General features: G+C 37.4%; 1 protein-coding gene across 3 annotated transcripts in view; it reads left to right on the top strand.

The window, feature by feature from the left end:
* RP1 (RP1 axonemal microtubule associated) overlaps positions 1–27,354 on the top strand; it is a 216,958-nt gene that overhangs the window by 76,372 nt on the left and 113,232 nt on the right. For all 3 annotated transcript variants that reach the window (XM_072034607.1, XM_038175398.2, XM_038175399.2), the window contains 7 exons: positions 631–720; positions 2,812–2,944; positions 3,163–3,314; positions 5,870–6,024; positions 8,909–8,967; positions 9,287–9,331; positions 12,978–13,141. In XM_072034607.1, coding sequence (XP_071890708.1) covers positions 631–720; positions 2,812–2,944; positions 3,163–3,314; positions 5,870–6,024; positions 8,909–8,967; positions 9,287–9,331; positions 12,978–13,141 — 798 coding nt within the window. The remainder of the gene's footprint in view (positions 1–630; positions 721–2,811; positions 2,945–3,162; positions 3,315–5,869; positions 6,025–8,908; positions 8,968–9,286; positions 9,332–12,977; positions 13,142–27,354) is intronic.

Below are 27,354 nucleotides of genomic sequence, written 5' to 3'. Positions count from 1 at the left end.
TTGAAGAGTTTAATTATCTGCCAAATCATTTTCCCTGCAAATATCTTGGTTTCATTAGGCTAAAATCTGGTCAAACTAGAGCTCATACAGAAATCTGCTTAGACAAATTGCAAGCTCTCTCTTTTCTGGACTATGTCATCCAAAATCTGCTGGTGAAATGTGTGCTGTTCCATTCATTTTTATGTATCTTTTTTCACATGTGAGGTAACATTTTTTTTTTTTTTTTTTGGGGGGGGGGGGAAGGGGGGAGGAGGGTGGAATATGGGCCAAATTGAAGGCATGGCAAAATGTGAAAATACAGGGCAAATGTTTTTTGTGCATAATGAGGGATGGATTTTTGAGTCATTTCACATGTGAGGATAGAAAATACAGGATTTTTTTTCCCCCGAGATTCACAGCTATAACAGTTTTAGGCACAGAACACCTAGGCACGTGCTTGCCATTGGGATGCTTCTTTTTAATGTGTGTAGGAGACTGAAATATCTCTTAATCATTAATTTGATACAGTGCTGTTTTGCAAGGTATGGTTTTCCTTAATTACCGTGCAGACTCTACTGCACAAACTTAAATTATGTTATACATAATTTTTGTATTTGTATTACATGTTGGATTATTCTGGTTTTATTTCAGGTTAAAATAAAAAACATTGGGAGTATCTACAAGATAAGAATTGAACTTGATGAATTACCAAATGAGCAGTCAGAGCGGAATTTACAAAGCGTAAGATTTTTATGATAAATTCTTTTTTGCTTTATCAATTTTATTAGGAACTAAAATTCTATGTTTCATGAATCTTTAGCTCCATGAATCAAAAAATATTGATTGTGATACATGCTTATTGCTTTGTCATAGGCTGTTAGGATGACAAAACTATTAATACAGTCAGTTGACTGAACTGAATTTCTGAAATTTTTTTTGAAATTATTCCTAACTTCTGGAGCTTGTAGATGTAAATTTTAGTGTATTGATGGCTTCTATGAAGTTTTGCTTTGTAAAAGCTCACCCGTATTCCTTAGTGTTTCCTAGGGAGATTCTAACTATAAATTCAAGCTATGAAAAATTGAAAATTACGGAGAAGCAATTATTCCCTGACAACTACATGCAAAGAGTGAATAAAGTTTGCTGAATAGTAGGCTGGTTCCAACTGGCCATAACTCATAATTATGACAATTTTCGGGGGGAGGGGGGGAGGAAGGAAGCTGATCTTTTTAACTTAGAATTATTTATTCTTTTCTACTTCTGTTTTAACTCTATTTTTTCTCATAATATTCAGGCATATTTGCCAGATTAAATTCATTCTAAATTCTGCCTAACACTAATATCCATGCATGATTTCTTTCATAATTACAGACAAGTATTTGTCTCCTGTTTCTTATTTTGAATCTGTAAGACATACTCTCAGTCCAATTTAAGTCCAATTTAGACAACCAGAATTACAGAGTAATAACAGAGTTTGACACCTACTGAAAACCCTTAACTCTAACTGTACCAAAACTGAATGTAAATATAAATATTTCTGTTGCTCAAATGGCTGCAGGAATCCTGCTTTCCATCCCGGTGGTTACAGAATATTATTTTAACATCTTGGTCCAAATTTCAAAGGGTAACCCTGGGATTTCAAGTATTTCTTTTCACAGGAAGAAGCAAATTATGTTGAAAGCTGTGTGTTCTGACAAAGCAGTTAATATTTGCTATTGTTACGAATCAGCAGGGGGAGCTCTGCCAATAAATATTACAGATTAAGAATCACTGCTGCAAAAGTATTTCATGTTAGAATAAATACATGTTTTGGTGCTAAAAGAATTGTTTGTTTTACTTAAAATAATATTTTAGTGGAAAAGTGAGATAAAGGTATATATTGTCCCAATTTCCTAAGTATTAGACTCTGAATGTAAATACATATTTTCATAATTTTGTTCACAAATCTTATGCATGCTATGTCCACATTCAAACAGAACTTCAGAGTGACAATTTTCTGCTACCGATTTCCTTTTGCTTGTGAAGGCTTGTGGAAAAACTGCAGTACGCACTATTATAATTCAAGACCAAAAAAACCTGCTGCTATAAAAGAAAAACAGACTGCTTCAGTTATAGGAAACATGATACAGCTATCATGATGTACCATGGCTAATAACTTGAGAATTTAAATTCTTCAGAGGAATAGATAGAGGATGCTGGTACTCAGACCTTCTTTTGTTCTGCTGTAAAAAGAGCCAAACAAATTGATTTAATATTTCAATATATCCTCTCCTTGCCAAAGTATCCTCAAATTCAAAAATTCAGAAAGATATAGATGATGAGTTTCATCCTGTTTCCATTTAAATTTAAAGATGTATCAATCTTTCCACATCTTCCAAAAGCTCAGTCTCACCTATCGTCACTTACTAGAATGTTTTCAGGCTTCACTACTCCAAACAGTGTTAGACAGAGGTGGTGCATTGACAGAAATCAGAACTGATGACATTTCTTAAGGAGAGGAGGAAAAAAAAAAAAAAAAAGAATTTCAATTATAGATTTTGTTTTTTTTTGTTTGTTCCAAGAATAAGATAATTTTAAAGTCTAGGGCATTTTTAAAGAATTAAGGCTGGTAGTTTCAGCTGAGATACCACAGGTGTAAATAAAGATACTCTCTAGTTATAAGTAAAGTAGCAGCTAAAATGAAAATGTTTTCATACTGCAATTTTGTGTCATATTTACTGATCATGTTATTTTTTGTCTGAGATAGAAGAGTTAAAGAAAACTGTTTTGTTGTTGAGAAGCAAAGCACTGAAGAGAGTGAACTGAGTCGTAGTTAAACTGCTTCTTCCTTAGGTGACACTGCAACATCTGATGAGTAAGAAAACTCTGCATTTTCCAGCAAACGCATGGTTGTCAAAAAATAGTGATGACAGAGATTTCATCTTTGAACTTCCAGTAGTGGAAGCTGGAAAACCTATCTATCCAAGTATGTATTGCACAGTTACATATATATTGGGTACTTGGTTTTCAGTATTAATGTCATCTGAATTTTATTCCATCTGCTGTGTATTCATATGTATGGTCTTAGCAATCTTAAAAACAGATAGTTAGACTGAGTTTGAAAGAATATACTCCAGCAAATTAATTGCAAATCGTATTTTGCAATCATACTTAACATATTTTTCTTTTGGTTATGTTTGGAAGTTGTTTTATACCATGTTTATGTCTACACTGGTGACCTGGAGCAAGCTGATACAGATTCTGCTGTTTATCTGTGTATCTATGGAAAAAGAGGAGATTCTGGTCTAAGACTTCTGCATAAATCTGGTATACCAGTGAAATTTTGTAGAGGAAAGGTAAGTCTAAAGAAGAATTTGCTTAGCCATGTAAATATAATTAAGTAATTTTCATTGATCTTAACAAGTTCCTAATAAAAAGGATCACAGAGATTTAGCACCTCAGATGTTCAGCAGAGGTTTAGCAACTAAGGAAAATCAGATTTTATGAACCCATGAATGAATGAATGAGTAACAACACAGGCAGGTTATAGGGAAGAAAAATTATATTAAAAACCCCCTGGAAGCTAATGAGAAGAGCTTTCTGTGAATACAAAATATTTTCTGTCAAGGTATAATGAGTTACGGCTGGCTACAAATGAGTGCAGAGAAATCATTCCATGATTTCAGATCTTAGTAAACTGCTGGCTATGTACTTCTTTTAACACATATTAGTATAGTATTGAGATTAATGTAAGGTAGTTTTGAAGTTATTTCATCATTCAATTACATCTGATCTCCTCCATAAGTAAAATATATATATCATCCTGATTTTCTTCAGTATGGTATGGTTGAATGTCAGGAACTACTGGGCTTAATTTTAGTTCTGCCACTGGCCTTCTTATGACCTAAGAAAAATGCTCGTTACTTCATTTGTGAGCTATTGAGGATTAACGCTTGTATATCTAACAAATGGCATGAAGCTCTTAGAGGAACAAAAACAAAATAAAAGGCAGTGTATAAAATACTAGTAATAACCTATTGGAAAACTCCAGAGGTATATGTACTATTTTAGCATATGTATTTTACATCATTACTACTGCATTAGGTATGAAGTTCTATTCAAATTGAAATTCAGAATTTAAATAGAGTTGTCTAGGGGATTATTCTAGCTGATCTGATGGCAAATTCAACATATTTTTTTATCAGTGGAATAAGGAGGGTGGTTCAAGGTGCAGTTTGTTATAGAAATGGGTGAATAAGACAGTGGATTGTAGGGGAGGCAGAGAAGGGCCTGGGATATATCATTTTGTGACAAAGATGGTTGAATGGTTACTTGAACATCATGATTATTGTGGTTTAAATTGTCAGGCAGCTCAGCACCATGCAGCCATTTATTTACTCCCCATGATGAAGAGGGAGAAAATCAGGACACAAAACCCCCAAAAACTCTTGAGATTAAGACATTTTAACAGAACAGAGAAGGAAAGGAAAATAAGTATTATGATAGAGGAATATACAAAACAAGTGACGTGCAATGCAGTTGCTTACCACCTTCTGACTGATGCCCAGCCAGATGCCATGCAGCTGCCACCCTCCTGGCCAACTACCCTAGCCTTTATTGCTGGGACACCCAGTATGGGACATCCCTCTGGTAGCCTGGGCCAACTGCCCTGGCTGTATCCCCTTCTGGTGCACCCCCAGCCTCCTTGATGGAAGGGCAGCACAGGAAGCTGAAAAGACTTTGGCTCTGTGTGAGCACTGCTCTGCAACAACTAAAACATTGGTCTGTTATCAACACTATTTTCATCAAAATATAAAACACAGCATCGTACCAGCTACTAGGAAGAAAAATAACTCTATCTCAGTAGAAAGCAAGATAATATCTACCCTTTATTCCATACCATCTACATCATGCTCAGGTCGCACATTTTGCAGTACATCTCAATTAATCACCACCTTTCTTGACTTTTGATATATACACACAGATATAATTCCCTTAGTCTATGGGCAATTCCTCTAACATGTCTGAGTTTTTTTTAATCCAAGACTTTGGGCCCCATATGTCATAACGGTCTTGTTATCTCAGAAGAGATAGTGTGTGCTGTTGGCATGCTTGTTGTTGTTGTTGGATTGCCAGAAAGGATAGTTTATGATCATATATCATGTATACACAAGGGAGAAGTAAAGTTGCACAGGCAATCTTAATTCTGCCATTCGCTAAGGATTGAGAATTTTACAGACATGAATTTTCCAGCATAGTTCTTTCCTTCATTATCTTTTTACCGAGAAGTGTGATCTGGACAGTTACATGGAGTGAGACAAAGCTATATGCTTTTTACTGTGACGAAAAGTTACCAACATGAACCTTTCACCTGATCAACTTCATGCTGCTATTAAAACAGCCTTTGCCAACAGTAAGCAGATGTCTAAACGATTAACAATGACAAAGTGACATGTCAGACTTCAGTTTCTTCAGGCAAAATAGAACGTAAATAGAGGAGGTGAGTCGACAAACAGCGAAGAATGAGAAAGTCCATATTTTAAATAAGCATTAACAAAGGAAATAATTGCCTTATGTGGTTCATACCTAGAGAAGAATTATGGTAAACAGTGAGGTACTGGAAGAATAGTGAAGGGCAGTAGGCAACATTTTGTATGGTGTGTGGAAAAAAAAGTATTTGGGATTATTATTGCATTCTGATTTTAGTTGTGTTTTCTCACTTAGTCTGATGCATAATCAAAAGACATTTAACTTTTTGGATACAACCCCTTTGATACAGTCCAGCTATCAGTAAAATCAATAGGAATCTTGAGCCACTGTTAAGGGTTACATCAGGCTTTTAAAATACTGTTGCTTCCAGACTTTATTAACGCTTTACAAATCATGGAATGCCATCTCCTCTGTGTCCTAGGTCAATGCTTTTGAAGTGCAAGCTGTATCTCTTGGAAAACTGCAGAAGGTGCTGTTGCGCTGTGAGGCTAACTCGAAGTCCCAGTATTGGTACTGTGATAAAGTCATTGTCAGAGAAGCTGAGAACAACTCGGAATATGTTTTCAATTGCGGAAGGTAGCTTTTACAAGAATTATCTTAATTATAAGAGATTTCTGAGGATATCTATGGTTTCAATACCAGTATGATACCAACAAATGTACTAAATGAGTATTTTCCAGAAAAGACAGATTTGGATTATTGTGCAGTTGTATAAAAACCACAAAATGTGTTGCTCCAGAATAAGTTGCTTGAGTTCATAGGCTATGGTTGGTATCAGAGATTAAATTCTTAAATGTTATGGTTATATGTTCATGTGACTAGATTATACGGTGTAGCCTTATTATACAAGGATCAGTGCTATAAGCATGCCTTACCTATTTAGGAAGAAAAGATAAAGCGCACAAAAAGGGTCTAAGTTTTCAGTTTTGTAGTCTATCTCATGGGTATGTGCATTATTTGAGGGAAATGGAGGGAGCAAACAGTGTGACCATGTGAGAAGGCACTAGAACAAATAATATTTAAATTGGATTTAATAAATGTTATTTAATAAATGCAGGATGCCTAGTTATCCTGTCTGGATTTTTATGAATTTGTTATGTAACTTGAACACCTTATTGCAATTTTAGATGTCACATCCTCAAAAGAGGAATAAAGATACTCTTTTACTTTTTTTAAATCTCTCTCAAACAGATCTTTCTTCAGTCAGGAGAGAGAGAAGCTTTTTCATTTATAGCTTTTCTACAAGGAAACACTGCCACTGAAAAAAGGGTTAAAGTATGTCAGTGTTGGGGCTCAGGGCTAGCCTCCATCTGGACCCAAATGTAAAGCTGAAGCACTCTGCTCTGTTCCAGGAGGAAAGCATTTTTGTTCTTCAGAAGTCTAATATATTAATCTTCAGCCTCACAGTGTTATTATACATTGATACTTTATGACGCACAGTATTAACAAAATGCTGTATTTTTCCTCACTTAGCCAAAGAAATATCACCATCTTATCTGACTTATAAATAAATAAATAAATAATCTGGTAACTAGTTTCTGAACATCCAACAGCCCTCACTGGATTTTAGTTTTACACTATTTCTTTGTTACCTCAGTTACTTTTTAATATTTGAGATTGCAGTTTATACTTGTGATAGCAGATATGATACAGGTAAGTTGTTGTCTAGTAAGACCAAATTTACTTCTTAGGGACTAGTTCTAACATAAATTGGTCTGTTAATGTTTTCAAGACAAAAATAAAGAACCTAAAAGATTTGCAGAATTCTGCCAAATTTGTTATTTTAGTTACATGTTCCTATGTATTGTCCTTGATCTACCACCTCTTGGCACCTAAAGACAGTTGTGATACAGTAATAGAGTGAAATAAATTTGTGGCTTATATGGCAATTTTAATCAGAAAAGTTTAGAAAGGAGAGAATTAATAAGAACGTAACAAAAAAGCAACTGAAAATCAATAGACAATGGTATTCTCTTTGAATTTCTTTTGGATTTTATTTGTCAGGAAAGCGTTTAGAAAATAGTGATAATTCTACTTGTCTTTGTTCTAAAGATTCTGTTTATTTTTTCCTGGAAATAAAATTGGTGGAATATTTGCCAGGGATTGCATTGACCTTTTCCCTGAGGGTGTCACAACCATTATTTTTTATTTATTGAATCTGTTCCTGCTGTGGCAGATGTCTTTTCAGTCCTTTGCCAGCTTCATGCTGCTCTTTGGTGTGAACTTGTCAGGTAGGGTTGGTGGGAAGGGGCAGGGTGGGCACCCAGGAACAGAACTCTGGCATTGTCTGGGGATGAGGCTTCAGAAACTGCACACTTGAGACTTGCAAAGACTTTTTGCACCTTTAATACATGTACACCACCTGATAAGCAACAGAACTGCACAGAACCTGATGACTGGATATGGAGGGTAAAGGAAAGGAGGCCTCTGCAGGTGGGATGGGCAAGCATGTGTGCCACTGCTGAATGGTGTTGTGTCATTGTTAGGGACATGAAGAACAATACACTTGCAGACTATCTTCTAGATAGTCTGCTCAGACTCTCATGGGCCTGAAACTCTGACTGTGGAGAGAACAATGCTGCTGCTCTTCTGCATGCCAGGGACAGATCCTTTTCCTCTGGGCTTCTCTATACATCCTGTCTAGTTTATGATGGATTGCAGACAGGCTTCATAGGAGACTCTGAAGGAATTAGATCGTTCCTGGAGAATCCATGGGAGTGGACCTAACAAAGAAAAATCAGCAGCCCAGAAGCTTAATGAACGCATTTTTATTCCATAGAAGAGTGGTGTGTGTGTGCGCATGCATGTGTGTGTTGTTTGGTTGGTTTTACCAAGTAGGAGGAAACAAAAAAAGTTGGTAATATATGTTCTAAATAAGAGGATTCAAAATAGTCATTAGCCTAGTGTATCAAGACTAGAAGCCTAGCCAATGTATGCCTCCATTTATATTTCTTCAGACTCTTCAGGCTATTTATCCTCAACTGGTGGGGAGAAAAAGTGCAGAATTTGTTTCCATCTTTGTTTTTATCACTGAACTTTGAATCTTTGAATTTACAATATAGCACAATAGATACATAAAAGATGTAATTAGCATTCAGACCATAGTACTGGTACTGTACATAGTACCCTCCCCTCCATGTTCTTTTTAGCTATACAAATAAATATGTTAGTGCCACATGAGTCCCTTAGGGAGGTATATTTTTATGTTTACCCAGAGGTATATTTTTATATTTTCACAGCTCTTACATTTGCACAACTATAATTTATTTGTTGTGTCAAATCCTAAATTTCTACTTTAACATCTATCAAATCAACTACTAAAGTTTTTAGAGGTTGTATACCCTTGCTGTCCCCTTGTATTTGGTATGAAAATAAAATGTGGATAATCCACTTATATTGCTATATGGTGGAGAAAAAAACTGATTCCTATTGACTTTTTTTTTTTTTCTCTTGTATTTAGGTGGCTTCCATTTATGTCCCAAGGTGTAATTCATTCAGAAATTAATCTGTATCCTCAAGGTAAGTCTTAGTATTACTCTATGGAAGTGTTATCAATAAGTTGTAATTTCTTCCTCTGAAGAAATTTAGGCTGAACTTAGACGTTGAATATCAGGGTTAACCATTTTGTGGCTTCCCGTGTTATATTTTTAAGAGTACAGTTCGTATTTATATTGCATGATGAATATAGGTGTTAGTGAGGAAGTAAGGGACAGAAAGTTTTCTTGTATTGGCATGAAGGCTTGAATCCAAAATGCCTTTCATCTATTCTTTCAAATCTTTTCTTTAACATTGAAAGATAGATCCTTTTTTTAACTGCATTTTTGTTTTATTTTGGCAGAAATTCAAGTAAATCAGCATCTGAAAACGCAACAAGAAACAAATGGTAAATATTCTTGTCTTCTGTCTTTAGTTCTGAAATAGAAATAGTCTTTGCTAATTGCTTTACACACTCATTGTCATTTATATTTATTTTAAAACATGAATTACAGCATACTATTTTAATATTTTAGTAAACTCTGAACTTCACTCTCTAATTTAAATAATAAATCACTTTATGCTTTCTTACTACATATTTTTTCTTTCCAATGATGTTATTTTTTTCTGTTTACTTGAAAATTCACATTTTTTTCCTATTATTTTCTTGTTATCTATCTTAATTTCTGCTTTTTTAGTTAACATTTTACACCATGATTCTTTCTCCCAGATTACTTACAGGTTTGTACTCACCATTAGCTTTACATTTTCTGTTTCACCTGTGATTTCATATTTGTTCATGTTGACTTTTCCATCCTTGCAACCAGAGCAGATTAAATTACATATCTTAATAACACATAACCTTTTCTCTGCTGTGAGAAGTGCTGTAGGTTGAACAACAATTTATAAGATGTCAGGAGAAATTTTGAAAATGTTTATTCATATTTTATTATATCCATGGAGACACAAATAATTTGTTTTAAATGGCGTCTCAAAGGAAAGCCATTAATTATAAATTTTGTATTTAGTTATTTTTACAAATTATATTTGAATCCCATTCTCTTCTTAAAATCTTTATCTTGAATGAAAACTATATTTGTCCTTGCTCCTTTGTATGTCTTTTTCAGAAGGTTTGTATTTTCAATCTGTTCATCAGTTTTTGTGCCTTACCTGTTCTGCTTGCCTCGATTCCATGAGGCCTGCACCGATAGACCTTTCTGTACATAATTCAAATCAGTCTGCAGAGTCCTTCCTGAATTTACAGATCTCTGCTTTTGTGTCATTGAAGCTATACTTGTCTGGATGTATGTTAAAACCTGCAACAGACGCAATTTGTGCTATCAACCTAACAAAAAAAAAAAAAGGAAACAAGAGGGAGTAGACTAAGGGTATATTTTTGCAATTTTGATCACAGCACTCTGAGTTGGTGAGAGAAATATCTTTGTGCTGTCTAGAAGGGCCCGGTCAGCTTTGTTATTGGCAAAACTTATCCACTGTCAAACAGGTCTGTTTTATAAAAACATAAGATGTTGTCAATGTCCTCAGTCATGGTTGGGTAGCCAAAAGCATATGCACCAAATAGCTTCATGTCTGGGGCACTTCCTGAAATAAGGAACAGTGGGAAAAAGACTTGAAGCTTGGTATCCCATACCTATAGGGAATGTTGTGATTACTGAAGGAGTGGCTGACCTGAGATTTTGACCTGAGATTTTGTTCACATTTTTTTCCCATGAGTTTTTATAAATAACAAAGTTTCATTGTCTTTTTTTTTTTTTTTTTTTTCCCAAAACAGAATTATTTTCTCGGCAGTATAACTTTCTAGTGTATTATACTATTTCTAATCTATATAAAAAATATAATCTAGGAAATCATCCATGGCAAGGTACCATTTTCTGATATCCCTGGGCATATACTTGGTGTCATGTTGAAACCTTCCTGCATGTATCCTAAATGAAAGTCATCTCATTACACATTTTTTCATATTATTTTCTCCTCAATGTGTAATCCTCATCAGTAATTAAGAAGCAATTGGTCTTCTACCTCATCAGAACAAAACCTAGCTTTTCATGCCAAAGAGAATGAGAATTACATGTTTGCAATATTTACCATTTCCAGTTTTTATTTGGAACCATGAAGGAATGCCATGAGAATTTCTGGCATCAGGGAGATAAGAAAATTTAGTATCCTTCTCCTATACTTAACATTTTCCTTCAAACACAAAGCCCTGTTTCCAGAAAAATTAAAAGCCTCAAAGTCAATGTAGAGGAGTGCAAGCTAAATTTTTTTTTCTTATCATATTTTTGGGGGGATGTTTGGTTCCTTTTTTAACCTTGAGTGTTGTATTGCATTCAGACTGTTTTACTGATACTACACTTACCCTTTGGAGGCAGCACTGTAGCTAGCTACAATATATGGTCTCAAGAGTACTAACTGTTGTTTTGAAACTATTTTGCTTAACAAAAGAGAGACTTGGAGAGAGCATAATAGAACAGAAAGGGCTATCAAAAACACTTGAGGTATGATAAATCAGACAGTGAACAAGTCCAAAATAAAATAAGTTCATTTTGCCTCTTTTAAAATTAATGATTACGTCTGAATTAATTTTGAATTTTTCACTGTATTGGAGGAGTAGTGGTCATATTTTATCCTTTGTCTATACCATTCTTCATAAGCATGAACTTGTCCTCATTTTCCAGCCACATAGTCTGAAGTGACATATTTTAAAGAAATTAATAGTATACTGCTGGAAAACAGTAGAGGCTGACTTTTTTGGTAAATGAGCTCTTGGAAGGGGCAAGGAGCCTTCTTCCTTATGATCTTTGCTTCTGCCCTCAGTGTATAGAAGCTGTTCACCTTTCTAATTGATGTTAAACCTGATGTCAGGTGCTATAGTTCTTTTATCAAGAAAGTGGGTATATAGAGAAAGCTGTATGGTTTTAAATTGTCTAAGGCACAGAAGGGAAGAGGTTGTTACAAGCTGGAGACTGACAAGTTTCAGTGGAAAATAGGGTGATTCACTTCCTTATGTGTGTCCAAAAATCTTCTGTCACTTTTCAGAATGAGGGTTCAACCAGACCTCAAGAATTTGGAAAACAAGACATGAAACTTCCTTGCTCCAGTTCAGTCTTCATGGGACAAATTGCTAACGGATAATGGGGTTGGCCCAAGATGTATACTTCTGTCAGACAACAGATTTAATTCATGCAGGCACTACCAGACATCCTTCTATTAATAAAACTGCAGTGTACACTGTGGCATTTATTTATAAGATGACTGTGGGCTGGTATTTCATTTGTTGTTTGCCTTGCACAGAATGAATTAAAGTCACTAAGTGGAAGTTGTTTCACACAAGCAAAAGCTGAAATCAAAAGAGAGGTGGAGAGCATCCAATCCCAGCTTTTCAGATGTAGAAATGCATTTTCCAATTATGTATAGTTGTTTTTCTTCAATTAGATTTATATTAAGCTACTTTTAAATACTTACATAACTTGTGTGCATTTTCTGGAGACAGAAGACATTTCAGTATCAGGGAAGCTTTAATATAAAAAGATTTTCTAAAAAGTCCTCTTCTAGTTTTAGATTTTTCTCCAAAATAATGTCTTTCATGCCAATCTCAATGTCATGCCTCCATCCAAGCAAACAGAGTTCTTGCTGATGTATATAAAATGAAAATTTGTATGCAGTTGGGATGCTTTGATACTTTTTCTTGTTGCATTTCTTGTTTATACTTTTTGTCATAAACCAAATTCTGGAGGATGAGCTTTCTCTGTGACAGGGGTATTTCTAGAAATCTTGCCAGGCACAGTATTCATATTTCCAGCATTAAAGATTGATGAGGATTGCAATGTACTAAAGTTACACACCTTATCTAAGAGGAGTTTGAATGATGTAGTATTTAGCCAGTCTTCTATTGCTACTCCTAGCATCGTTACTTTTTAAGTGCACATTGGTTACAGTTCCTGGGTTAAAATATGCTTTTATTTATATCATCAAAGTAACTTGCTACATATCAGTAATGGTTATAAAAGCATTTTTATTTTATTTTTACTTTGCAGAAGGAGACTGGAAGATTACTGTAGTCACTGGGGATTTTGAAACAGCTGGCACAACAGCAACAGTATCCCTTTACGCTTATGGAGAAAAGAAAGCTTCTGGTCCTATTATTTTGGGATCTGGGAAACACCAGCTGTTTAATCCTAACAGTGAAGATGCATTTAAGGTACAGTATGGTTTTTACATAAACACTGGAGAATTCAAAACATATGCAAAATAGCTTTTCTCAAAACTGGATAATAATGATAACAAAAAGGATTCAAAGCAATATGTGTATAAAAGAATCATTTAACATTTCTGAGGGAGTGGTGGACTTTTATGATAGTAAGATTTGAATCAGCAAATGTATTCAGAACTGCATCAAGCAGACATGCCTCTCTCAGAATCTGCTTCATACTTGCATTTGCTTGATGTGCTGGTCTTAACTAGGCATTGTTTATTTGCAGACTGAAAGAAATTTCTTTGCTTGTTCATTGTGTTGAAATAATAAGCTATGGCTAGTATTACATACCCATTCTTGGAAGCATCTACTGTAAATTCTTCCATGGGCTTCTTCAAGGTTTCACTGACAGACACACTCCTGCAAACCTTTTCTTGGATCAGGTAAGGAAAGGGAGCAAGGATAGAGACTGGAGTCAAATTGTACCTGGTTCGTTAACGCAGGTCATTTAGACTAGCAATGTCCTACTTCTCCAATGAAAAGAGAAGGGATTGTAACCCTGAAAGATGTGTCAGAAGCTTGACATTTCCCAGGGAGTTTCCAACTTCCTACAGGTTCCCCTAGTTCCTCAGGACTCTACCTGTTGCAATTGTTAACACTGTAATATATAATTTAGGTTGAAATAATTTATGCATAATAAACAGATGGAGAATCAGCAACAGATGTGACAGAAAGTTTCTCTGATCTTTTGTTTTGTTTGGTTTTTCAGTTTGAAGTGTAAATATGTAAGTTCTTGCAGAAGCAAGTCAATGGTGGCCTTCCCCTTATTTTTATTTAAGTTGCTAATGACTTGGCTAAAGTTTCCAAATAATGCTGGGTTGAAATTATCTCATATCAAAACAGGAAAGTGTAATCAGTGTTCATCTGCCCCTCTGAGAAATATTTCTGTAAATATCCTTTTGGCAGCAATTCCACTTTCTGAGGTGGGAGGCTTTTCTTTTGAAATCTGTCTTTCCAGATATAATTTCTTGTAAGTATTTAGTTTGATGAAGCACATGCCTAATGCACTTGAGAAACTATCTTTTTTTCTTTTTTTTTTAACATATATAATGTGATATGGGGGGGAGGCAGAGTGGGGCAACCAAACACACAAGATATCTAATGCCAGAGAGAGGCACGCAGCTACTTTAACTCTGCTTCTGCTGTGTCTACAGTGCAGAGAGTTATTTCTCAGCATAGGAATTTCTGGCTGAGAGGAAAAAAAAAACCAACAAAAACACAAGACAACACTGCTTATGGAGAAGCAAGTGTCTGCCTTCTTTTTGCTATTACCCTCACAGTACAAACTGAAGCAGACATCTTTTCCATTACTGGTGAGGAGAAGACTATACATTTTAGCCTCAGCTTTACATCAGAATAAAAAGCCTCAGAGTCAAAAAAAAAAAAAAAAAAAAAAAAAGTCTCAGAGATCCTTGGTCTATCCTCATACCTGTGTGGTTGTTTGATAAGTGCTAGCTAATCCTCAGCTAAGGGAATGAAAAATGAAGCCATCTCTTCCCCAGGTATTTCTCTGCTGTTGTCAGTGAGAAACTCCACCAGGAACTTCACCTGCACAAATAAAACCATTGGTTTCAACACCTGTGGCTGAAAATTTATTCAATGGCCTTTACCACCCTGAGCCTTGCTTTTGCACACAAAGCTTTTAGGAATCACCTCCACAAGTATTTTCTCAAGAGCTACCTCTTGAGCAAGGTACCTCTGAACAGCAAAGCTCTGATGTACCCTCAAGGCTGGAGCTGCTTTGTAAATTTAGCCTATCTTGTCAGTTGCCTCCTTCAGTATTTCCAGCTGGAGTAGGTTGTCCTCAGATGGGCTCAGCAGATTTGTCTCAATGTAGATGGCAATGCTATTGTAGCTCATCCTGCTGGTTGAGAAGTTGGAGCAAGTTGGCTGGTGTGGTGGAACAAGGAGAGCAACTGCTTGAGGAGGACAAGAGTGGCTTTTGGCAATTTGTCAGCCACTGTGAGGGAACACGAACATAACATTAATAAATTAGATGTTACCATGATAGGTCACCCAGGCTTTTCTAAGGCACATGGAGGCCAGTAGCTATGTTTCATAGCTTTCAAGGTGCTCCAAGCAAGCTACTGGCTTCCATGCTCCTGTACCTCAGTTAGGAGGCACAGAATTATTTCTCAGCTCCTGATTTCACACAAGCCTACTCAAGGGAAGCCTACTTGTCCATGCCTGGTCTAGAGCAGAAAATGCAACTTCTTTTAAAAGAAGTCCATTGATTTTCAGGCAAGCCCCTGGCCTCTACCAGCCCCTCTGTGGTAGGCAGGCTGCTGACTAAACTTACTCATTCATTCCAACTGCTCTTCCTTCCTTGGCTTCTCCAGAGGCCATGTCCAGTTTTGGAGGAAATCCTGCAATGCCCAAACCTCCAACTGAAACTTTGAATGCTCCCGGACCACCAGGAGCATCCCTGAGACTCTGGCTCATGAAGAGGTGGGTGGGAGGCAGCAACCTGCTCCTGTAGGTACTAACCCATCAGCACTGAGAGCAGGGAGCTGCTGGGTTCCATGCTAAGCAAATTCCCATTCCTCTACTAACTGGTCCTAGTTCTTCTGTGCTTTCTGGTTGCCCCAAAACCTGTGTGCCTCCCTGAGGAGGCTACAGTGAAAGAAACTGAAACTAGTTTTCTACAGGCATGCCAGAAATTAGGGGCAGAACATGAGGGACAGAAAAGCAGACAGGACAGGAAGACACCAGATGCAGAACTCAGTCTGACTGTAAACAGCGTTTGGCTACACTGTGGCTTTAGCTTGGGGTCCTAACTAGGCCTAATGCAGCCCTTGAAGTGGGCTCCTGTGGGGCAGCAAGGAGCTCTTACGGCTCCAGGTCACCACCTTCACAATGAGTGCCAGAAGGTGCATTGGCTGGCTTTGGAGGCCCACATCTCCTCCACTAGAGGGCCAGGTGCAGGAGAATGTGACCACAAAAAGCCGAGGAGCATGTCTCCTTCTGTTCCTCCAGGCTCTAGCTTGCCTCCTGTGGAGCTGCCTTGCAAACAGAGGTGACCATGGCCAGGCTACTGCCCCAGACCTGAGGTCTGGGTAGGAGCTGGGGTGGCAAGCCAACCTTGTACTTGATGGGTACAACCAAGTACTTGATGGGTACAGGTGAATGCTAGGGGCAGGCAGCCCAATTACCCGTCCATCCCCTGTGCTCCTCAGTGCCTCTTCTGGGCACACTGCCTCTCAGGAGAAGTCTGAGTAATGGTGGCCCCTTTCTGGGCTTGCTTACCTGGATGGGCTGGGGCTTATGCTGCAGAGAGCTGCCAGGGGCTGGCCCAAGTGTACCCTTCTGCATCCAGAGCCTGATGTCCCTGGCACCTCTGCAGCAGTCAAAATGCATTGCTGAGCAAAGGGCCAGGGCAGCCCATGCCTCCTCATGGGGCTTTCTCTTGCTGAAAATGGGAACAAAATGAAAATCCCCAAGTGAAAATCATCTGGCAAGTGCTCTTGGATCTTTCCTGGTGTGCGGTGCAGTGCTGAACAGTGTGGCAGGACATGCAGGGAGACAGCATGTAGAGGCACAGTTCAAACTCAGTGTTTTCTGAGCTGAGAGCAAGTACGCAAGGACAGCCTGTCCCCACCCTGTATTGCCCTGCTGATGCTCCAAGGGCTGGCAGCAGCAGAGGCTGTGTGTCCTCAGAGAAGCATTCAGCTGCCATGGCTCATAGGCTTTGCTTTCTCTTGCAGGGAACACCCTTACTTGCAGCGCCAAAAGTGCATGGACACTCACTGGACAAGTGAGCACAGCCACTTCCCACACAGGCGCTGTCCCTCTGCCACTGAGTGCAAGGGAGAGATGTTTTTTGGGATTGAGGGAGGCTGAGGGCTCAGGTTTCTCCTGTGCAGTGATGAGGACTGACCTGCTCTGCAGGAAGTGCAGCAGCAGCTCCAGTTCAGCAGAAGTGCCTGCTTGCAAGAACAGGAAAGAAAGCCATTCCTGTTTTTCTTCAGGCACTCAGCTGACAGAGCTGAAACAGGAAAGACACCCACAAAATGGCAGCAGGTTGACTCCTTCACCAGCAGTTTAATGGAAAGAAGGCAGGTCACCCTGGCCCCACTTTGATCCTCCTGTTGGCCTGTGCACTGGAAAGGCCCAGAGAAGGAGCTCTGTAAGACTCAAGCTGCTTTTTCTCTCTCGTGCTGGCCAGGGGACACCTAAAAACAGTCCCCAAAGCCCAGGCTACAGCCCAGAAACCATGCAGAGAGCAGCACTCCCTGGAGAGTTCCTGCCTGTAATGTGCTCAGGCTGCTTCCCTGCACCTCTCCCTGATGGGAAGAGGGGAAAAAGAGGCTTTCTGTTCTTGCTCCCCAGAGAAACAAGCTCATGGGTTTTCTACCCGCAGCAGTGGGAACTGCAATAATTCAATGTAATATAATAGGAAAAAAAGGACGATTGCTGTCCACAAAAACAGTCAATATACTGTGTCATTTCAAAATCTCTTTGGTCACAGGTGTAATTGCAAAGAAACAACAGACAAATGTCCCACAAAAAAAGAGAAGAGACAAAACTGTACTGGAATAATCTTAATAAAAACAATATTAGTAGTTGCATACAAAGTACAGCTAACTGCATAGTAACTGGGTTTCCTAAAAGTAAATCATAAATATTCAGTAATGTAAAAAATCATGGAAAAAGAAAGTTATTAAACCTTGAGTAAATCAAAGTGTACTCTTCTGTATACTCCTGAGATTTTGTTGCTCATCTAGAACCTGATTTTGATGTTGCTTGCATTACTGTATAAAGGCAGTATAACATCATTAAATTTGGTTACCTCTGATTACCGCTTCTGTAAATTAGCTTAAAAACTGTTTCACCTCCAGTATAATGGAGGTAGAATGTAACAGTGCCCTTAGAGACTTCGATCTGACTGCAGCATATGAAATTCACCGAAGATAATTTAGAGTTGTGTAACAGGAAGAATTATTATTTTCAGCTGGAGTCTTTGGTTCTAGGTTTTCACAAGACAGTTGTGTGTAAACTGTCCTATATTTGCTCTCATGGCTTTGATATTTTCCTACCAGATGGGAAAGTCAGGGAAGAACAATATGGGAAGGGGAAAGAAAAGGAATTTAAATTTGATGGATTTCCCCTTCTGCTCTATAATTGTTCCAGTGTGTTCAAAGGATCTACTTCTAGCCTATGGCTTTCTGATTCTGTTACTATTCAGGCATAATTTTTAGGGAATAATTTTTCTGTGGAGAGTCATTCCCCCTCCAACAGAGGGACATCAATCTACTGTAAGTTACAGCTTCTATCAGAATTCTGATATGTTTCCAGCATTTTCCTCTGGTGTCATAACAGTCTCTGAGTATTTCTCAGTATTTTGAAAATACTGATTTTGGCAGTACGTTGAGTTGCTCAAGACACTGAAACTTTAATTATATTGTAAATTATATTCTCCAGAGCTGTGTATTCTGCATCGTCATTCTTTGAAGCGTGGTGAATTATCTTTTATGAGCGTACACATTGCTTGATAAAGAAATGCTTTTCACATGTTTTATTTTAACGTTTGGTTATGCCAAATATTCCCTTCTGTGTCCCAAAGAGAAGTGAGCAGAAGCCTGTAAGCCTATTATCTTCCCTAAAAGCCAGCTACAATGTCTCAATTTTTATTACTTCTATACAGAATAATTCTCTACAAGTTCTGCTCTTCTAGTAATAATGAAGTCAGTAAAAGCACTGGCTGGTTCAGTAATTCTATTTTCAAAATACTGTATCCTAGCCTTACTAAGACTGACAGGAATTAGCTCCTCCTTAGCAAGGATTCTCCCATGCCTTGCCTTGTGACATTTGCTTCATTGTCAGTTTTGGAATCTCTTTAGGGCAATATTGGTCCTACTGTCCTCAACACATTGTCAATTTTATCTCCAATTCAAATTTATCTTATATATTAAGCTATTAAGAGAGCTGTTTTTTTTTTTTTTTTTTTTTTTTTTTTTGTTGTTGTTGTTGTTGTTTGTTTGTTTGTTTTTTCTAAGAAATATTAAAAATCTTCAATATAGTGAAGATATTTTACAGTCAGTAGCTGTCTTTGTAAGGAGGATGGTTGTTCCATGTTTGCAAGTGTGGAACATGCATGATATTTCAGGAGAACTGGATATTGGAATCTATCACAGGTGTGAATTGTGCTCCATTAGTTTGTTTCTATAGCTCGTGAAGCTGGCCTCATAACCAGTTACACTATTTAAGGTTTCTTCATTTGTATGGAGCACCCTTTAAACACAGACATAATTTATATAGTCTAATACAGCAAAATGTCAAAGAATAATTAAGTAGATGAAAAGCAAGGCTCCTACTAATATTTGGAGAGACATTTGATCATTAAGTTTAACAAATACAGTATTCCTGTGATGAAGTTGCTAGAAGTGTTAAAACCAGTTTTTTTCCTCCTAGTTATATGTACATTGTTTGTGAAGAATTGTGTTCATCCGGTGCACCTTATGCTGTATTGCACCACATGATGGCTTTATACTTAAAGATTATTTGTTGTTTTTCATTTTGGTTTCCTTCACTTTACATAAAAGTATTAGTTGTTTTAAGTAATCTGTGCATTAATAATTAACATTACTTCCTTTAGAATCAGCCTTACAGACTATAAGAATCTGTCATGTTTCAGTTCATGTCTTTCATTTCTGTACCTTGGATTCATATTCATTGTTTCATCAGTCAAAACTGAGATGTCTAAAGTAAAATGCGAAGCAGTGCAGAGAAAACCAAATGTTATAAAATAGGTTGTAACAAATCCATTTTCATGCTTTTCCTCCCATTGTTAAAATAAAAGAGCTTGTAATGAGCTCAGTGAGAATTCTTCCTGAGTGGGAAGATTGTAAAAGTGACTGTGAGCACTAATGTAGCTATCCGCTCTCTTAACCATGGGACTGCCGATGCCTAAAAGCTAGACATAGCTTGTGTCCTGCTATTTTCCAGCTGTCCCTGTTAGCCATAATGGCCACTTAGGTCCAGAGACTGTTGAATAAAACTTAGAGCAACCCAGGCTTTAGTCAGATATGCTTAAGGCAGCATAAAACAGACATATTGCTAGCTTTAACTCCACTTGAAACTGTCCATCTCTCTACTAAATCTGTATGATAACAACATGAACCTCATTCCTTACTGAGATAAAAGGGAGAAGTATGTAAAACTATCTCCAGCAGCTACAGGCTGTGCATAAAGCAAAATTTATCTGGTTCCAAGAAAGCAACATAGAAGGATTGTAAGGAGCTCACAGACAACCTTGGAGAAAAACACGATTCAACTCATCTTCAAGAAATGAGGGTGACTGAACATGGTATTGCTTCTTCAGTAATTTTGCAGTGTGGGGTCCTATAGTATGAGCATATATATTTATTTTTAGGTAGTTTCTTGAGAAGACTTTATGTACTGTTACTCAGTTTCAGGTTCAATCATTCAGCCATAAATCTATAATTCCCCACCACTACCTTATGTCAATGCAGCTCCAAGGTGAAAACATGTTGAAAAAACCCTGTTGGTATCTCATGTGAGTCCTCTCTCTCAGTTTTATGCTGTCAGTTTACCCAGTCAGCTTCAGGCAGTTGTATCTGAGATTTTGTGACTTTAGTGTCCTTTGCTAAGGGTCTCCCTGTTAAGATCTCCCCTATTTTCCTGTGTCAAGGGCTCAAATCCAAACATCCATACTCCTGTCTTGCCTTCCCTTCAGCCATTTTCTAGTTTACTTGTAACCATATGCCTCCCATCATCTCAGTATCTGAGCACTTTTCAGAAGTGAGAAGTATGACTAATGGTTATGGCATATTCTCTCATTCTTAACAATCTTTTTTTTTTTTTTTTTTTTTTTTTTTTAATGGGCTTGGTATGACTTTATAAAGATAATATACTCTTTTAAAAGTACAGGGCTTGTGCTAAATATAGTGAGATCAATGCACCTTGCACTGAAACAGATGATAATGTTTTTGATGGTTCTACTTAACATGGCCAGCTCTTTGACACTCTGTCTTCTGTGAAAATGATTTACACTGTGCACTGTAGGGATTTCTTAGTACCACGGAGGTTGAATCTGGTTCTCAGCTCAGATATAATGATGTCAATAAGGTGAGTTCATTGCACTGAGGTCTGCAGAACTGCAGAATAGTTGAGGTTAGAAAGTCCTACCTCCCTGCTCGAAGCAGAGCCAGCTAGACCAGGTTTCTCAGGACATTGTCTGCTCAGATTTTTAATATCTCCCATCTCCCAGGCCGGAGATATCTCTACAACCTCTCTGAACCTCTCTGTTCAATCTGTTCCAATATTTGACCACTCTCATCCTTTTTTTTTTTTTTTTTTTTTTTTTTTTTCCGTATGTTTAATTGGATTTATATTTCAATATAAATATGTCTACTAGTGCCAATTGCCTCTCATGTTGCCACGGAGTACCACAGAAAAAAGCTTGACTCTGACTTCTTTACCTCCTCCCTTCAGGTATTTATGCACAAAGATAACATACAAGAAGAACAGAAGAACATACAAGAGAAGTTCTTCTCTTCTCCAGGCTGACGAGTCACAGCTCTCAGCCTTTTCTGAAGCAGAGGTGCTTCAGTCCCTTTGTCATCTTCATGGTTTTTCACTGGACTCTTTCAGTATGTCCATGCCTCTTGTACTGGGGGGTCCAGAACTGGATGCAGCACTCCAGATTGGTCTCATCAAGGCTGAGTAGAGGAAAAGGATCTCTTCCCTTGACCTGCTAGCTGTGCTCTTCCTTTTTCAGTACATAAGGTTATTGGCCTTCCTTACATCAGGATAAAAAAATATCCTTTACTCCCTAAGAAGGCAACGCAGAAAGCCTGATGTGCTCCCAGTAGCCTACGCTGTTGAGAGAAGGCACTATTGGATGTCATATTTTTTTTTCAGGGCTGATGACTTCATGCCTGAGTGATAAATATTGCTGTAAATCCACCAGGAGATGACAGACATATTTTGCAGAGGTCAGTTCATAGTCTGCCAGGTTATTACAGAATCAATGGTCAAAAGGAAAGTAAATCAGAGATCCAGTCTTACTGCAAGGTTTTGGATAGAGGTGACTGGTCTGTATGTACCTTCTCTTAAATGAATCTCTATGAATCTTCAGACTGTTCAAAGCACTGTTATATGCTCACCAGCATAATCTTTCTTATGATCCATCAATTCTTCATTCATAAGGTGCTCTCATCCAATCACAGCATCATCCTGTTAGCATCATGTGTGTGCATGTGGAGAAGGTTAAGTAGAGTTCAATTTATCTTACATGGCCAAACCTTTGTTGAGCTTTCTTACAGGCAATGCTAGGCTGTATTTCAGTTCACATCCTCTGATAGGTAGTGTTTTAATTCCCCACCTATTGTCAAAAGTTTCACATCCAGTAAAATACTCCTGGTCTAACTTCAAAAACTGCCAACCACTCAAAAATATCTCATTTATGGAAGTAGCTACATTCTCCTAATACAGAAGTTTCATGTTTATTTTTAAGGCCCTGATACTGTAAATACTTGGAGCTGGCATAACTATCCACAATGAGAATGAAAAGAGTTCCTCCAAGTCTTTAATGTTATTCTTAATGCATTTTCCCATGTTGTACTTCAGGGTGGAAAAACCAAGCTGTCGGTACTGCTAGTTGAGCAAGTAATGGTAATGTGACATTTTCTTTCTCTAATTAACCTGGAAATGGATAATTGGCATACATTTTAGTGAATACTAGCACATTATTAACCTATATTGGAAGGTCAAGAGAGTGAATATGATATGGAACTAGCTGCATGATGAAAAGAGGTTGAGTGGACTGTAAAAAAAAAATAAATAAGTGTTTAATTCTCACTGTGCAATGAGCAGTGCTTATTTACCCAGTTTATTTTTATAACCAAAGCAAGTATGAAGTGGAAAAAAATAATGCTGATCTTTGTGTGGCTTGTAAACCCACTTCTTACATGTCTATATCCACCTTTTTCATTAGATTGTTAAGATGTGAACATCTGTGGCATATTCTAATTCTTGAGGTAATGCATAATTGTACCAAGTTCATTGACTACAATTCTTGAATAGGCTGAGTTCAGACATCTGGAAAATGCAAGCTCTGTGGGTGGACCATGGGTGCTTTGCTGGTACATCCGTTATGATATTTTTGGCAACATGTGCCAGCTGCATGTTCACAAAGTAAAAATGTCTTTTACATCCAAGGATTTCTCCGTTATATACAGATGCTGAAAAAATTAAACTAATGAAGTCAATGATTTCTCATCCTTTTGGGAATCTGCTGCACGTGACGTCTCTGAAATTCTGTTAATGAGATTGCTTTACATGAAATTGAATAACTGTCTGTCAAATACAGCCTCTAGCAGTTGTTTTAGACATTGGGATTTTGGTGGAGCCAGTCCTGAAGTGTTGACTTATACAAATGATTTGCATGCTAGCCTGTGCTTATTTCAAAGAGATTGCAGAATAGTGTCTACACAACTGGAATATTTTGCTCCTTCCACTATATAGAGAGAAATAAAGTCATTACATGTATTTTTTCCATCCATTTACTGAAGTATCTTTCCACTGAACAGTCTCTTGTTAAGCTCTTACTTTACTTTTCACTTAGTTAAACATCTCAAGTACATGAAAATAGGTCATACTGACTTCATTCAAAGTATCTGTATGCTAGGGACTGAAAAGAGTATTTGCATAGCTCATTTATAAGCAGAATTAAAATCTAGTCCTTGCATTCTCCTTAGGATTAACTTCTTCCTAATAAATATAGATTTTATCTTAGGGAAAATTGTAAAATATGAGCTTTGCTAGGCTTCAATTTCAAAACGTAAGGCCAAGTTTTCTAAGGCACAGTTTAATGAAAATGTTCTCATTGCCTTTGTGGAGAAGAGAGTTTAGTCCTATGTTTTTACAAAAGAATAAGTAGCAGTAATGAGCAAAGCATACAGTTGTATCAATCAGCAGGCAAAAAATTCTAGTACAAAAAGAAAAATAGTACAAAGAGATTAGAATTACTGGGATTATTGTACTCACAAAGGTATTATGGTTATTAAGTGCTGGCAATCTCTTTCACATAAGCATAAGGGTTTGCATGAGGCCAAAATGTCCATTCTCTTCAGAGCGCATCACAAAAATTGTCACCACTCAGTTGACACACCAGAAGGGGTTTCACAGTCAATCAACAAATGAGCTGTAAGTGGTGACTCAGATAGTATGTAAAACTATGCTGGGAAGGGTCTGAGGTTAGCGTTTGTGAGAAGACTTTCTAATAGGCAACCCCTATAAAGGTCAGCATATATGATGTTTGTGATATCTAGGTTCTTTTGCCTAAATGGGATACCTGTGTTTACAAGCTGTTGTTAACTCTGTGGTACTTTGGGTCTTTTTATGATCTATGCATGGCTGACCTAAGCTAAATCTGAAAGGCAGCTTCATACCCCAAAACTTTACAAGTTTAAATTTCCATCCACGTCCAAACTCTACTGTATCAAGTTGGAGATTTTATAGGAAGATAGAAAGTTTGGAAACTAATTTTTAATATGCTGAATAAACTAAACTTTGAACTGTCACAATGCTTTGACCATGTTCTTTGTCTGAGGATTGAATATCTGATGATTTTGTCAATTCTATTTTTGTATAGACCAGAAAAGATTAAAATCAAGCTGCCACTTTTGCTGCCACACCTCTGTTCAGTGGCCACCAGCATTAGTGTGCCTGGAGAAGCAGTACTATCAGTCTGAGGGACTATTGTGCTAACTCAGATATACTGTTTCTAGGACTCTAGCAAGTTTGCTCAAGCCATTGTAGACTTATCCTAAAATACATCATGTCTCTGTTTCCTTGTCTTTTATGAAGTTCTGAGTGCCTACAGCATCTGTTTACAGTGGTGGAATACATTTATTATGTTGACTGTGTTTTTCAGCAGATATACAACATATTCACTTGAGCAACTTGTTCTTATTCTTCCCTTATTCTGTGCACAACTTCTGCTAGCATCAGCAGAAGTTGCATTCCCATATAAAAGAGAGACTAGGTAACTGTAAATGACATCACATTATCCATGAGAGAAAATACGGGCTTTATGTAGTTAGCTGGGAGATTTACAACTGATGATTTTTGACTGAGTTATGGGAAAATAGCAACCAACACAGAATGAGCAGAAGTTTTGGAAAAAATACAGAATTTTGGACTTGTGTTTTCTGAGAATCAAAACACTTGTGAATAGAGCTTTGCAGTGTCCCTGTGAGAGAGGTGTAAGTGTTACCCTTGTTGTAAATTTAAGAAAGTGAAGCAAAGAGAGCAAGTGAATAATGTAATGTTTCTCAGGAAGCCTAAAGCAGATCCAGGAATAAAATATAGTTGTCTGAATTCTAAATTGGTGCTTTAGTTCTGGGACTCTTCTGCATGAGTCTCTACATGGACATTTACTGCATTTCTGTTAGAAAGGCTATATAAAATTCAGTTACTTTTGCAGCCGTGAAACTATAGTAGAGAAAAGCTAGAATAAGTTTTTTTGTTTTTGTTTTTTTTTCAAGTATGTTGTTTACTAGGGCAACAGAGTCAACTTTGCTGTACAACCTTTTGCAGAATATTCTGTGTGTGAAAGTAAATTTATAAATGTCCTCTTGTGTTCAAGACATGCAGATGTTCAAGATGAAGACTGGCTGGGAGAGTTGGGTTTGTTTAGCCTGGAGAAGAGAAGGTTTCAGGGAAACCTTACAGTAGCCTTCCAGTACCTAAAGGGGTGCAGGAAAGCAGGAGAGGGACTTTTGTCAGGAATTGCAGTGATAGGACATGCGGGAATGGTTTTAAACTAAAAGAGGAGAGATTTAGATTAGATATTAGGAAAAAAGTCTCCACTATGTGGGTGGTGAGGCACTGGCACAGGTTGCCCAGAGAAGCTGTGGATGCCCCACCCCTGGAAGTGTTCAAGGCCAGGTTGGATGGGGCTTTGGGCAACCTGGTCTGGTGGGAGATGTTGGAGGTGTTGGTTGTTAGGTGATCTTTAAGGTCCCTTCCAACCCAAACCATTCTATGATTCTGTGATTTAGTCAATAATGGAAATGAAGGAACAACCTCAAGATGCAGTGCTTACAGTTGGCAAAATAAGATCATTAGCTCAACCATGTTATATGAGTATTTTCCTCTGCATTTCACTGCAAGAGCAAAATCTGGCATTCATTTGACAGAATTCCAGTTGGCAAAATGTAATGTGTTAAGTAAGTCAATGCCACTGAGAGACCAATGTGATATCTGTTCTGACAGAAAGATAAATTGTTCCTACCCCAAAACTACAACAGACGCTGCACCTAAGACTGTAATGGTATTAAGTTTTTCAGAACATCATATGCAACTGATTTGATCTCTGCTGTTGACATCCTTGCCTTAATTTCCACACAAGAATAAACATGATATTTTTTGGCCCAAGAATGCCCTTAAACAATTAGTCAGGAACATTAATATTATTAAACAAATTTTTAGATTGTCAGTGTTCTGTATTTTTAATTATTTTTAAGAGACCTCTCAGTCCCAGAAGTATTCCATTATCTATAATGGCTTTATGGTCCTGCAAAATTTACCATTCTAAAAATCTCATAATTTGAAAATTTAGTAGTAGTCAAAAGCACACATACATTTGGCTTGACACTTTGGACAAATTCACAATTAGCACATGGTCATAACTTCCTTAGTGTTGCTATATTGTGTCCTCTTTTAGAGGCTGAATGTTAAGGAGGGATAGGAAGCAAAGGAAAGACACAAATACAGAAATTTAGAGATGCTAAACAGGATGTTAGGGAATCTAATCAAACTGCAAATACGAGTGTCTCCTCGAGAAACGTAACCGTCTGGACAGTGCTTTTTGTTCTTTATGGATTTTTCTGGAAACTCCACTTCATCAAGTCTGGTGGGTTACTTATCCAGTGTTCCTTATGCAGTAACAGGAAGTCCTTTGATTTCAAATTTATTTTATTTATTTCTTTTTTTTTTTACTTGTTCAGTTAACATATTTATGCTTCTTTTGGGGAGCTTTTCTTTCCAATTGTACCAGTGGTCTGCTAAAAATCATCAACAATGTTAAAACTCTTTGCAAATTCACCTGGAAATTTATCTCCCATCTTAGATTTCCTTCTGGGGAAAACAAAACAAGCAAACAAACAAACAAAACAAACAAACAAACAAAA

Source organism: Anas platyrhynchos, chromosome 2 (assembly GCF_047663525.1).
Source record: "Anas platyrhynchos isolate ZD024472 breed Pekin duck chromosome 2, IASCAAS_PekinDuck_T2T, whole genome shotgun sequence".
Taxonomy (NCBI): domain Eukaryota; kingdom Metazoa; phylum Chordata; class Aves; order Anseriformes; family Anatidae; genus Anas; species Anas platyrhynchos.
This window is presented reverse-complemented; position numbering and strand designations above follow the sequence as displayed.